The 13,831-nt window shown below is 43.9% G+C and overlaps 1 protein-coding gene across 2 annotated transcripts in view; it reads left to right on the top strand.

Moving 5' to 3' along the window:
- Positions 1-278: 278 nt before the first annotated feature.
- Positions 279-13,831, top strand: part of NSG1 (neuronal vesicle trafficking associated 1) — a 67,572-nt gene continuing 54,019 nt past the window's right edge. The window contains exons 1-2 of one of the 2 annotated variants that reach the window (XM_066573289.1): positions 279-471; positions 845-995. In XM_066573289.1, the coding sequence (XP_066429386.1) occupies positions 867-995 (129 nt within the window). In that variant the 5' untranslated portion in view covers positions 279-471; positions 845-866. The remainder of the gene's footprint in view (positions 472-844; positions 996-13,831) is intronic. The other variant, XM_066573290.1, reaches the window with a different exon arrangement.

Genomic DNA, 13,831 nt, shown 5'->3' on the forward strand with positions numbered 1-13,831 from the left:
ATTCCCTCCACTACACCTAACAGTGACTTCTTGATTTCTGCAGCTAGCAAGACAACCATTCTCCCTGACCCCACAGCTCTGATAGGGTTAACTGCGACTGATTATTCCACAATCACACTCTATTAAAGCCCTGGGCTCAGACACAACCTGGGTAGAAGGTGCATGTGCTGGGGATGGGATGATGGTTTGCACCAGTTACAAGGGAGGGACAGGAGGAGGAGTTGATGATGGCCTCCAGGGGGCTTCTTTGTGTTGGATTCAGCAGCAGCCTCTAAGCTGCAAACCCATGGGTCCATACAAATCTAGCTATCAGTAAGTGTCAAGCCCAGTAGCACCCTGTCTCCAGTTCCTGCGCTCATCTGCAGCTGGCCATACAAAGACCCTCGGTAAGCCTAGAGGAGCCCCCTACAGCCAGTGCTACCCTACAGAAGAAGAAGGTGACCAGCAGGTATTGCATCTCCTCCTCCCGTGGTGAGTAAAGCATCTTGCTCATCCATGCAGTCAATGGGAAATGTCTTATGTCATGCAGGAGGCCATCAGTTGCAATCTGTCCTGATGATAAAAAGGCTTTGCATTATTAAACAGTAACAATCTGCATTATTTCCTGATGGGGGTAATGGTCAGGGAGGGCTGGCGTCTTACGCAGCAGCCAAGAAGAAGTAGAATTATCCTACTAGAATATGTGTAAGCAGCCCCCCTCCTCCCCTTCTTCTTCTTTTGAGTTACTGCTTTTGTTCAGCATCTGGGGGCTCCTCATTACTGTAATTCATTGTCCCTGTCCCTGGTGGCAGCAGAAGGTGGAGTTGCCTTTGCTGAGACTTTGATGCTTTGATTTGCTTCGCAGGGGCGCCGAGTACTTCAACAGAATGGTGAAGCTGGGCAATAATTTTAGTGAGAAGGGGACAAAGCCTCCTATCTGTGAAGATGGATTTGACACCATCCCATTGATGACCCCTCTGGATGTCAATCAGCTGCAGTTCCCACCCCCAGACAAGGTACGTACAAGAGGGGGGCATTACACAAAAGATGGGCACCACCAGGCGCATTTCATCCATGGTTCTGGTAGACAATGGGTATTTGGCGGCTTTGCTCCATTATTGATATTAGGGCTTTTTTTTTAGACTCCACCTCTATTGCTTGTATCTTATTGTTGTATACAGACATATTTTATAACACATGATTTGGATAAATCGGATGTCGCTATATGACCCTCATATAACCGATGCCTTTAGTATTTTTGGAATTATGACCATCAGGCTTATTTTTCTAGTAGCTACCATTGTCCATAGAGTTGATTCCCAGCTTTCCACGGACCCTGAATGTTCCATCCCCCAAATCTTTCTTCTATGCTGGAGTGTCATTGTTCACTAGTTCTGGCGTTCTATTCATGTTTGGATGGATCTTTCACATGTGCAAACTATTATCTCAATATACACCTAAATATACCCCAAAATTCTGCACCAAAGTCCGCTTCACGATTATAAAGCGGAAATTCGCAGCTGCGTCTTTAGGTGGGTATTGCGGAAATATTCCGCTGGTGTGAAAGTTCCCTAAGTCGCCCAGATCGGCGAGTGCTGCAGTGCATAGAATTATGGGAGGACATATGTTACATTTCTCTATTGTTAGCTGGCTACATAATTAATATAATGATATTTCAGAAATCTACAGTCCCAATATTTCATTTTTTTACATCCTATACCTGAATTTCATGTGTTTTTTTTTTTGTTTTTGTTTTTTTCTTTTAAGGGAAAAAAGTTGTAGATTTTTGCACCAGTGACCCCATATTATAGTGCTATATTTTTTTCTAACCTCCTATAGATGTATACAGTGCTGTATATTCCTTCTCCCTCTTCAATGTGTGTGTGTATATGTGTATATATATATAATATTATTGTCATTCCATGTTATCTGCCATTTAAGATTATGGACTTCTTCAAAGGGATTAGTGAAAGGAAGTCCAACCCCCCCCCCCAAATCCCTGCCCCCCTCATGTTCACTACTTTATCTCACATCCCTCCAGGAATACGTGTGACTGCTATTAGCATCTCGTGTTATAACGCTGCATTTTTATAAGCTGCGTTCGGCTTTGTGGCCCTTTAATATTGTATCCATCCTGGCTTATATGTGTCTCTGCTGCATCATAATAACGATATTAATAATATATAGTCGCCGGGACATTGCGGTTGGAATGCAGTACTGGCCAGGCAGCTTCCTTTATTTATAAACCTGGTGATGTCACCCAGTTGTCTCATCGCCCATCATCCATTTAAAGGTACAGTCCAGCTACAGATGTGACAGAGCTGAATTTAGGTAATGCAGGTTTGCCAGCAGTCCTATGTAAAAAGATAAATAGCTTAACATGATGAAGACGGACTGAGCTCTGCTACATCTGTTGAATGTGATGAGTCATCGTTGTCAGGAAATGCCGCTGGACAGATGATGATGACGATGATGGTCTTAATCGATTTCTCATATAATTATGCTACATACTCAACACAATGTAATGATTTTGGTATAGCAGGGGTATGATTAGTCTGAAGCGTCATGCTTTTACATTGTAATCTACATGTGCGGTGAGTGTCGACGCTGGCTGGTCGCGTCTGTTGGCTGGTAATCGTTCAAACGAGCGAAAATGAACGATAATCGTTCGGTATAAATGCAAGCCAACGACTAATGGTAATTGTTCGCTATTCTTTTGTTGTTCAGTTTATGCAGGCATAAAAACCATTGTTTGCTCGTTCACTTCTCGTTCGGTTTAAACAGTGCGCATTCAGTCCCTCTTAGTCACTGAGGCCTCGTTCACACGAGCGCGGTTTTACTTTAGTATAGGCGTGTGAAAAGATCGTGGCTATACTGCACTAAAAATAGCGTGAACGGGTGATTTCCAGCTATTAAGTCTCGAGCTTAATTAGCAGTGAAATTTCCCGTGCGCACAATCGGGAGCTGCGTGTTACGTGTTATCCAGCTCCCATAGGAGTCTATGGAGACTCCTGCGCAGCTCGCACCAAAGATGGGTTAGGTCTAGAGATGAGCGAGCATACTCGATAAGGCAAACTACTCGAGCGAGTAGTGCCTTATGCGAGTACCTGCCTGCTCGTCTCTAAAGATTCGGCTGCCATCAGGGGGCGGGGAGCGTCGGGGGAGAGCGGGGAGGAACGGAGGGGAGATCTCTCCTCCCGACTCCCCCCTGATCACCTCCACAACTCGCCTGTCACCCGTGCAGCCGACTCTTTAGAGACGAGCGGGCAGGTACTCGCATAAGGCACTACTCGCTCGAGTAGTTTGCCTTATCGAGTATGCTCGCTCATCTCTAGTTAGGTCCTTTCTTTTCCCGCAGCACGGACTTTAGAGGCGAGCTTTGCACACGCATGTCCTATCTTTGTTGGATGCGAGGATTTAGCGCGACGAAAATTCCTTCAAGTGAATGGTTCTAAAGGAAACCATTGGTTCTAATAGACGTGATCTTTTCACACGCCTCTCATGCGCTAAACAACGTGAACGAGGCCTTATAAAGTGAATGACTGAACGATTCTCATGTGAACGAGCCAACGATGCCCAAGCGAACTAGCTAGCGAAGACGTCGCTCGCTCGCACCATAATCGGCTCGTCTAAAAGAATCTTTAGGCTGTGTTCGCAGATCCGGCACAAAATGCAGGAAAAAAAGTCCTTCATGGTAAAATGCTGGACAGCTGAACGGAAACCAAAAAGAAACCATTCAAGTCAATTTGGCGCAATTTGCTTCCTCCATAAGACAGATCTGTTCAGCCTGCACCGCTGTAAAACAGAATATACAGTGTTTTGATTTAGCGTGTGCTAAAAACGCTGCGCTAAAGCGCTCATCTGAGAGGCCCTATTGAAATGAATGGAGGCTTAGTGCAGCGTTTTTAGCGGGCTGTAAGAGAGAACTGCTAAATGCTGTAAGATAGAAAGGCCCATGTGAGAGCGGCCTTAGTGCGATTGTGTCAGATAGACAAATGGTGGTTGGCCTGCTGATCAGATGATCAGTCAGTACAACATAAGGGATATACAGGGTGGGCCACGGAAAAGTAGTCGTCTCCAATCCCAGCCTCACACTCTTACGAAGGCCGTCTGAAAGAAAATCTGCCTTTGTTGCCATAGCAACCAATCACAGCACGGCTTTCATCTTACGTCAGCAGCTTAGTAAATGAAAGCTGCACTGTGATTGGTTGCCATGGGCAGGACACACAGACAGTATTTGTTTCAGACAGTTTCATATTTCTCCCCTGTGTGCAGCTCTCAGCTCCACCTCATAGACGATAAGACTAAGACCCCTTCAATGACATCCATATGCCCCCCATAGAGGTCTACTGTATTTACTATAAACCTGTATGGCTGTGTTAACCCTTTGCAATCCAATTTTGGATTCAGGGTTTCCTAGGGGGCTTTCTCTTTCTGCCATTATACAATGGCGCCATCTGCTGGCTAGAGCCAGTACTGCGGTATGTGACATGCCGGAGAGGCCCCCCGACAACAGAGTGGCCAGTAATCTACAGTAAGAATACCCTGCCGGACGTCTTCTGATATCGGAGCTGTACAGCCTTCAAATCAGAATGTCTTTAGACATCAGACAGTGGATTGGAAAGGGTTAACAGGTAGAACATTCGGTGTAGATTTTCAGCCGTGGAAAAATAAACCCCAACATCCACATCAATATTTGCATCAACCGCCGCACCATTGGTGATTTTGATGCGGACCTGTACCAGACTCCATCTCTCCAACGGATGGGGGTGAAGTCCGCTACCGACCTGCATCAAAACCATCTATAAGGATTTTTATGGAGATTTGTTTGTCTTCTTGGTGACCCTTGGTGCGCAAATAGCACAAAATAGAGCATCTCTCATACACGCAAAAAAAAAACTAAATGAACTAATTGAAATCGATGGGTTATATTCTCTGCAGATGCAAAGTTTGCATCGCAAACACGCGCACAGAAGAGCCCATACGAAGGAGCCCTTAGTTCTAGCATCATATTCGGGGTTAGGAGGATGTCTGCTAAGTCTGTTAACACCTATAGATCTCGCTGAGCAGACTTTCACATTATACCTTGAGGCTCCTGAGACCCACTGCAAAATCTCTTAGCATTTCCCATTTATAATATTGGTTTCAATGTACAAAGTGGTTTTTGAGATGAGATGCTCCTTTCAATTCTACCCAGACAGAGAAGAGCTAGACTGCAAGGAATTATGGGATTACCAAGAACAATGAATTTGTTAGGCCGCTTTCACATCTGCGCTGGCACATCGGGCGCCAATCCGGCATAAAATACCAGAAGAAAAAGCGCTACATGCAGCACTCTGTCATCCGGTAAAATGATGGCCAGCTGAGCGGAAATTGAACGGACCCCACTCTAGTCATTAGGGTTCGATTGGATCGGCCAGGAGATTCCCCTTTCCTGTAACAGAGCAGGAAAACGGAGGCCCTTAAACGTAGATGTAAAAGCAACCTTAGCCTGCATTCATACGAGACGGAATTGCTGCAGAAATCTTGCGGCTTGGCCACACCGAAAAACCATGAGATTTCTGCGGGAGAGCTGCAGCTTTAAAACCAGCGGCATTTTGCCGCAGGTTTTAGAGTGGTTCAGACACTGGCATTCCACAGCAGAAAAAAAAGAATTGAATTCCATGCTGCATGTCCGTTTCCGCCTGGCTTTGCCACAACAAGTTGGCCCCCCCGTGTGGATGATAGTTTTGCAAAATCTTGTCCACATGGCTAGCTAATCCCAGGTTTAGGGTCCGCGGGCGGAATTGCCGCACGGAAATTCCGTGGCAATTCCGTCCCATGTGAACCCAGCCTTAGTTCAAAAACACATGGGGCATGCACTAATATGCTCACCTCTACGGAGCGTATCGGCGCATGAACCGTTTCTTGTTGTCCGGACTATTCAAACTCCTCACTACTGCGTGTGAGTTTGAAAAAGGAAGTGGTAAGCCCTATCTTTTCTCGTGCGTATAATTACTGCGCATAAAGCCCGATGGTGAAAACGAAACCATTGAAATCAATGGTTTTGTTTTGTCCTATTATGCCACTGTGATTTTTATGACTGGCCTCCCTCACACAGGCATTCGGCAAAGCGCTGCAATTTCAATCGTGGTGCTTTGCCGCAACCATGCTTTCGGCCGCACCTGGGTATGGCATACCTCATCATTGATAAGGTGCGCTAAATGCCAAAAAATAGAACAGACTACGCTTAAAAAATTGCGGCACGATCGAGCAGCTGCCTGAGAGCAATTGGAGCGTTATACCGCAATTAGTGTGGCGCTGAAAACGCTGCGTTAATCAAGGAAAAAGCGCCGGTGTGAAGGAGGCCTTACAGAAATTTTCAGTATTTCGAACTATTTTCCGATTCATTCTTTATTTATTATTATATGTGGTATACAATTATTTTTAGCATTGCTATTTTGCACCTTGGCTGCATGTAGAATAGCGCCAGGGGCGTAACTATAGAGGGTGCAGGGGATGCGGTTGCACCCGGGCCCAGGAGCCTTAGGGGGCCCATAAGGCCTCTCTTCTCCATATAGGGAGCCCAGTACTATGAATAAAGCATTATAGTTGGGGGCCCCGTTACAGGTTTTGCATTGGGACCCAGAAGTTTCAAGTTATGTCTCTGTGCAGCATGGTTTAGGTATGGGTACGGGTACGGATACAGATAGAGGGGGGGGGGCAGCTCACCTTTTGCATCAGGGCCCCTGAGCCTTTACTTACGCCCCTGAATAGCGCCTTTAAAGGAACATGTCAGCATTATTTTGTGCATGTACAAAAAAAAATTAAAAATGCATTTATTTCGTCCCTGTGTATGCAGGAGAGAGCAGTATATCTGTATATCTTGATGCTGCTGTTCTCTCCAGTAAAGGCATCTGCTGCTTCTGCAGAGACGTGGAGTGTAACTAATACATGCTTCCTGGTTTATGATTGAGCTCTTCTTCGCTGGACGTGATTCCAGGCAGCCATTTTCCTGTGCCTGCCAAGGAGCTATGTGTGTGCTCACGAGTGGACGTTAGCCGTCTCCCAGTAGAACAGGAATTTTTATGAACCGCATTCATTATTTTGCAGTGTATGAGACAAATAGAGTAAAAGCTCTCCCATGAAAGGGATCCAATTCTGTTTTTGGCACTAACTGTATGTCTTCTGGTCAGAGCAATAATACGGCAGGGCGAATAAAATCATCGGAGAAAAAGCTAAAAATTATATTTTTCTTTCACTACTAAGTTAGAGGGGGACTCCAGGACAGAACTTGATGTATTCCTAGTATATGCAGCGTATGATCAGTAGGGGTCCAGCGCCTCGGATTCCTGCACTCAGCACAATGACACAACTGAACCAGAAAGAAAGGGGAAAATACCAATTCAAGAAAGCCTTAGGCCGAATACCAACGGACGGGTTATCGCTGTGGAATTCGTGGTCAGACACCTGCCGTGAATTCCGAAGCAATGTCTGTCCGTAGACATGCAATGTTAAACGATTTTCTCCTGCCCACGAGTAGAACTCAACTGCGATTTTTCCACCTGCGGAGGAGAATTTGTTAAGACGCTTTTTTTTGTGCAGAAAATCGCACGGACGGCTTCCATTACAGTCAATTTAGTGCGCGCTGTGGTTACTAAACAACCTTTAGTGCGCGCTGTGGTTATTAGAGGAGTATTCCCATCATATATGGATGTTTATGGCCAGTGTGGGGACCTGTCCTATCATAAATAGTATGTGCATTGTAATTGTAATTCATGAGCCTTTTGTTGCCTGTCATCTAATATACCTTAACAAGCTAAAGGTACTTGTACATGGGTCAACAGTTGCCCAAGTAATCACTCAAAAGAGCGATTACGGTCAACTGTCGTCCCCTGTAAACACGGGACCTGACAGTACAAGTGAATGGGAATCTCTTACTTGTCAGAGTAGCTTTGTTTTCAGCTCTCCTAAAAACCAAGCGACTGTCAACCCATGTAAACAGGCAGTGCTTTATCTGTGAATGACTGCCTGTTTACTGTGAATGGAGATCCTGGCGCGCTCCGCCTCCGTTCAATGAGCGATACGGTTGTTCCGTTTAAAAGTACCCTGAGTGCAATGTGCAGTACTGATTACAAAACAATACCGTTATCGAACACACTATCTGTTATATAAGCAATTACTGCATAGAAGGGCCATGTCTTTGCCCACACCTATGTTTTGTCGGCTACTTCTGGCACTCCCAATGAAGTGAATGGATCATCAGGAACATGGGTATTAACCCTTTCCAATCCAATTTGTATTTTGGTTTTCCTAGGGGGTCTTACTCTTTTTTTTTGCTGTTATACAATGGCGCTATCTGCTGGCTAAAGCCAGTACTGCATGAGGGGACACATTCGATAGGCTCCGACAGCAGAGAGGCTGGCAATATACAGTAAGAGAACCCCGACGGACGTCTTCCAACATCAGAGCTGTACAGCCTTAAATCATAATGTCTTCAGATGTCAGACAGTGGATTGGAAAGGGTTAAGGTGTGTTGATGTGAAGGAAATAATTTGGTCCCAGAGCCACTGAATGATTGACAGTCCCATAGGCAGTGATAAAGATAAGGGTCACCACATCTCCAGCAGCTTGCAGAATTGTAGAATCCCATGAGGTATTCCTTTTTTGGCGTAATGAAGGAACAATGACAGATCTACAAATTCATCTCTACAAAACAGGCAGAAGGAAGGCTAAAATAAGAATGTGCTAGTGCCCTGAGGATAAGAGTAGGTGTAAGGTTGGCATGACTATCTTGCCAATTTGTCAATGAGGGGGAGGGGTCTGATAGTCCAGAGAAGACTGTAATAGCTTGCAGTTTAGTGAGATTTGGTGTTTTAGATTGTTGGCTCTAAACAGCCATGCTCTGGTAAACTATGTTGGATTCTAAATCATGTTAAACAACCAAAGATCATTACCTAACCTATAAGTACATAAGACATGTGGAAACAGATTTAAGTGAAGGTCCCTCACGCTGGTCTCCGGTGCTGCGGCAGGCTGCAGTGTAATCCTCCGTGCTGACAGCATTCTCTTCCTGGTACGGGGCTTTGAATACCCCGCCTCCAGCAAGCGAGTGCTATGATTGGATCACGAGCGCCACTGGCTCAGCCAATCAGAACTGTCGCTTAATCATTCACAGCCATTCAGTGAATTACATAACTGAATGGCTGTGATTGGTTCATTGAGTGCCGGGTCTGATTGGCTGAGTCAGCGGCGCTCGTGATCTAATCACAGCACTTGCTGGCTGGAGACGGGGTATTCAAAGTCCCGTTAGTTACCAGGAAGAGAATGCTGTCAGCTCAGAGGACACGGCAGCCTGCCGTAGTGCCGGAGACCAGCGCAAGGCACCTGGACGCCGTCGGCTAGGTGAGTATAAGAAACCCCCAGAAAATAAGACACTGCCTCTTTCAGGGGAAAAATTAATATGACAGTGTCTTATTTTCATGGAAACGTGGTAATAAACCTGGATAGTGGAGTAATTGACAATTGATTTCGTTTGTATTACAAAAGGACATGCAATACACCTACTGCACCTAAACATGCCCAGGGGTTTCTGATCCAACCACATACTAGCTGGTCGAGGGGCTTGACTATGCACCAATCTGTCTCCTAACGACTTCCCTTTATGGAAGGTACATTGTGGTTTTTCAGAAATGATTTCCTGAAGATCTTGATCCATAGTTAAAATCTCCCAGGATCTATTATAACATCAAAGGCTTTTCTAGTTCTAGCATCATAGTTTGCAGCTAGTCTCAAGTTTTCAATTTTTTCGGATCAGAGTGGAACAACCTGACATTAATGCATCATCAAAAACAGAGTGAAGAACCCTGTTCGGATAGCTCCTACAAATAGATTCCCTTTAAGCAAATGTTAGGTGAGAAAGCACCACAGCCTCCTCAGGTTAAAAGGGGATATGGGGGAGATTACTTCATAAATGATTATAATCCCATGCAGATTCCTTTATTATATAATATATATATATATATATATATTTAAGTTGTACTTTGGATGTGGTCAGAACATGATTTTCCGTAGTGGACACCAGCCCATTGATAGATTAATGTCCAAATTCCCACCATATGTCGTCCATAAAAGGTCCAGTAAGTATGATCATCCTGCAACTGAGGGTTATTTAGTAAGGGTAGAGTATGTAGAATGAAAGCTTAATTTGTTCGCCCTAGCAATCCTTGGAAGAGAGGCAAAGTGTAGGTGTATGTAATAAATTGGGTAGACCAGTCTCTGGGCAGTAACATTAGTCCAGGGGATTTGTCCATGAACATCTCTTGCCACCATAACCAGAGCAAGAATATTATATTTTTGAATGTCTAGGACATTAATATCTCCATTTGATTTGGCCTATTGCAAGATATAGAACGAAATACATGTTATTTTAGTCCCCCAAATAAAACATCTGCAGAGGCAATTCATTTTCTTTATGCCCCTCAGTCTGAGATAAAGAGGGAACAACTGAAGGATACAGTGCAGTCTAGAGACCTATCATTGTAATAAGATTAGCTTTTACCAGGAATGATAATGTGCGATGCTACTACTCAATAAGCATGTGTTCTAAAGTTTCTATATAAGGGCTAATATTCTCTCTGTAAAGGTTGGCCATGTCTCTTGTCACTTGGATTCCAAAGGACTTGAGAAAGGGTTGGGCACCATTGATGGAGAAACTGTGGTTTCTATGTCGGTTTGCTCAAACCCCTAAGTGAGAGGGTTTTAGTTTTGTTGAGATTTAACATAAATTCAGATAGGAGTCTTCCGCCAATTCCTCTAAAAGCAGCAGCAGGGAAACCCTGGGTTCTGAGATCATAGAATCATAGAATAATAGAGTTGGAAGGGACCTCCCAGGGTCTTTGGGTCCAACCACCTGCTCACTGCAGGATTCACTAAATCATCCCAGACAGCTATTTGTCCAGCCTTTGTTTGAAGTCTTCCATTGAATGAGAACTCACCACCTCCCATGGCAACCTGTTCCACTCATTGATCACTCTCACTTTTTTCTAATATCTAATTTGTGTCACCGCTCAGTTTCATCCCATCGCTTATGGTCTTTCCTTGTGCAAATGAGAATAGGGCTGATCCCCCTGCACGGCGACAGCCCTTCAGATATTTGTAGACAGCTATTAAGTCTCCTCTCAGCCTTCTTTTTTGCAAGCTAAACATTCCCAGATCCTTTAACAGTTCCTCATAGGACATGATTTGCAGACTGCTTACCATCTTGGTAACTCTTCTCTGAACTTGCTCCAGTTTGTCTATGTCTTTTTTAAATCTGGGTGCCCAGAACTGGACACAGTATTCCAGATGAGGTCTGACTAAGGAAGAGTAGAGGGGGATAATTACCTCACGTGATGTAGACTCTATGCTTCTCTTAATACATCCCAGAATTGCGTTTGCCTTTTTTTTGCTGCTGCATCATATTATTGACTCATGTTCAGTCTATAATCTATTAGTATACCCAAGTCTTTTTCACGTGTCCTGATTAGCCCAATTCCTCCCGTTCTGTATGTGCTTTTTTCATTTTTCTTGCCCAGATGTAGGACTTTGCATTTCTCCTTGTTAAATACCATTATGTTAATCGCCGCCCACTATTCAAGCTTTTCTAGATTATTTTGAATTCTCTCTCTTTTCTTTACCGTTGGAGCATAAGAAGGAGGTCACCAGTGAAAGCCAACAGTCTCATCTCTCTATTTCCTATTTTAATTCCTGAGAAACAATCAATATTCACCAGGTAGTACAACATGGGGTTTAAAAGGGTTGGCCCACCACTTAAAATTGCTTCACAACTACTCTGTCTTTCCTGGTTTCTGCTGACCAGGACAATCAGTAGTGACCTTTCATAGAAGGTCTGATTAGCTACAGTAGTTACATGTTCTGGTCTCAGCAACCAAGGAGGACAGAGTGGTTGTGAAGCAATTTTAAAGGGAACCTGTCACCTAAGTTATGGTGCTGTTAGGGGAGGTGACAGGAAGCCCTGTGAGGTCTTTTTTAATACTGGCCCACTCCCTGGTTCCTACAATGTCCACCACCGAAATCAATGTGCCACATTGAATATCCAACTCTTTACACAATGCCACTCATGCTCTTCCCATACAAGTCTATGAAAAAGCTTGCACAGCACTGTGAAAAGAGTCGGATGTTCAGTGTGGCACAGCGACTTCAGCGGCAGGCACTGCGGGAACCAGGGAGAGTGGATGAGTATGAAAAATATCTCACCCAGCTTATGGTTCTATAGGGAGGTGATAGGTTCCCTTTAAGTGGTGGGACAACCCCTTTAGGGATAGGTTAGAAAGGAGAGGGAAAAGTATGCATCCTTGTCGTCTTCCACAGAAGACGGGTTATTGGCACCATTAATGGTGAGTGTGGTAGACACATTGTTTAGTAATGTGATAAAGTCAAGGAACATTGGACCAATATTTCATTAATGTAGGTTGTTTGTACATAAGGCCACAAAACCCTTTTGAAGAGCTTCTCTACATCAAGGTTCAGTAACATAGAAAAAGCTTGTGCTAACCCAGTAGAGGATCTGGCACTGCTAATGTTCTCGCTCTAGTGTCTTCAATAGGTGAATCCTGTTTGTGCATGTTGGAGAATATGTGGAAAAATAGATTATAGCTACATAGCGGTGCCAGAATGAGTAATGGTGTAGATCAAGCAGTAATGCCCAGTAGTAGGGAACCTGTCACCTTGCTCTCAATCATCTATATATATAAAGACGAAAGCCCTCACTGACTCACTCACTGACTGACTGGCCACTAATTCTGCAACTTCCTGATGTCGTAGAAACATGAAATTTGGCACGAGCATATATTATGTCCAAAATAGGAAAAGTAAATGGGTCCCAACTTGATTATTAAATTCTAAGTGCAAAAGAATTAGCATTCAAATTTTACGTACGTAATCTAATTCTCTCACTTCCCGATGTCATAGAAACTTGAAATTTGGCACGAGCATTGATTATGTCATAAATAGGAAACATTAATGGGTCCCAACTCGATTATTCAATTCTAAACGCAAAAGAATTAGCATCCAAATTTTACGTACGGAATCTAATTCTCTCACTTTCTGATGTCATTTTATATAAAGGAAACGTCGCATGGTTACCTCCCATGTTGTTTCCTGGTAGTGCAAAGAACCATGCAAAATGGTGAACATATTTTTTCCTCGGTATCCCTAAAGTAACCACGACTTCATAAGATTTTCCGTGTGAACACCAGATAAACACCAGTACCAAAAATAACTTGGGCAAAGCCGGGTATATCAACTAGTATATAATATATATTAATGTGTTTGTGACAGTTTTCCTGTATCCATGTGTATACAGAGAAAGCTGTCAATCACTGATAACTCCACCCATTGGACTCTTAAGCTCAGAATGAGCAGTGATTTCAATGAATAAAATACAAATTATATTGAATCTTTTCCAACCAAACTATATATCAATCTACTGAGCTCATCCTGCTTTATAACATGCTGTCCTCACATCTGTCTGCATGTTCAATATGACAGGTTATCTTCTGGCCATACCATACACAGTGCCCACGCTAATGTGTCATGCAGACTGCTCTGTAGTACCTAAACTGCTTTCTACTTTGCTGATAGAAACATGCATTTAAGCAGCTGCTTGAATGTACTTATCGCTTCCTGCACCCATCTCTACAGCACTAGAGAATTCTGTCTGGCAGAAATAAACTATAATTGCTCTCCACTATCAGAGCAGATGTGTGGTGTTCTGAGACAGAGCCAGGAATCCAGGACTATCTCACCGACTCCTAGATACTTGTTTGTAATGGGGGTTGAAAAGTCAGGAGTCTTAGGGAAGAGGCAGGAG

Source organism: Eleutherodactylus coqui, chromosome 7 (assembly GCF_035609145.1).
Source record: "Eleutherodactylus coqui strain aEleCoq1 chromosome 7, aEleCoq1.hap1, whole genome shotgun sequence".
In the NCBI taxonomy this organism is placed as follows: Eukaryota; Metazoa; Chordata; class Amphibia; order Anura; family Eleutherodactylidae; genus Eleutherodactylus; species Eleutherodactylus coqui.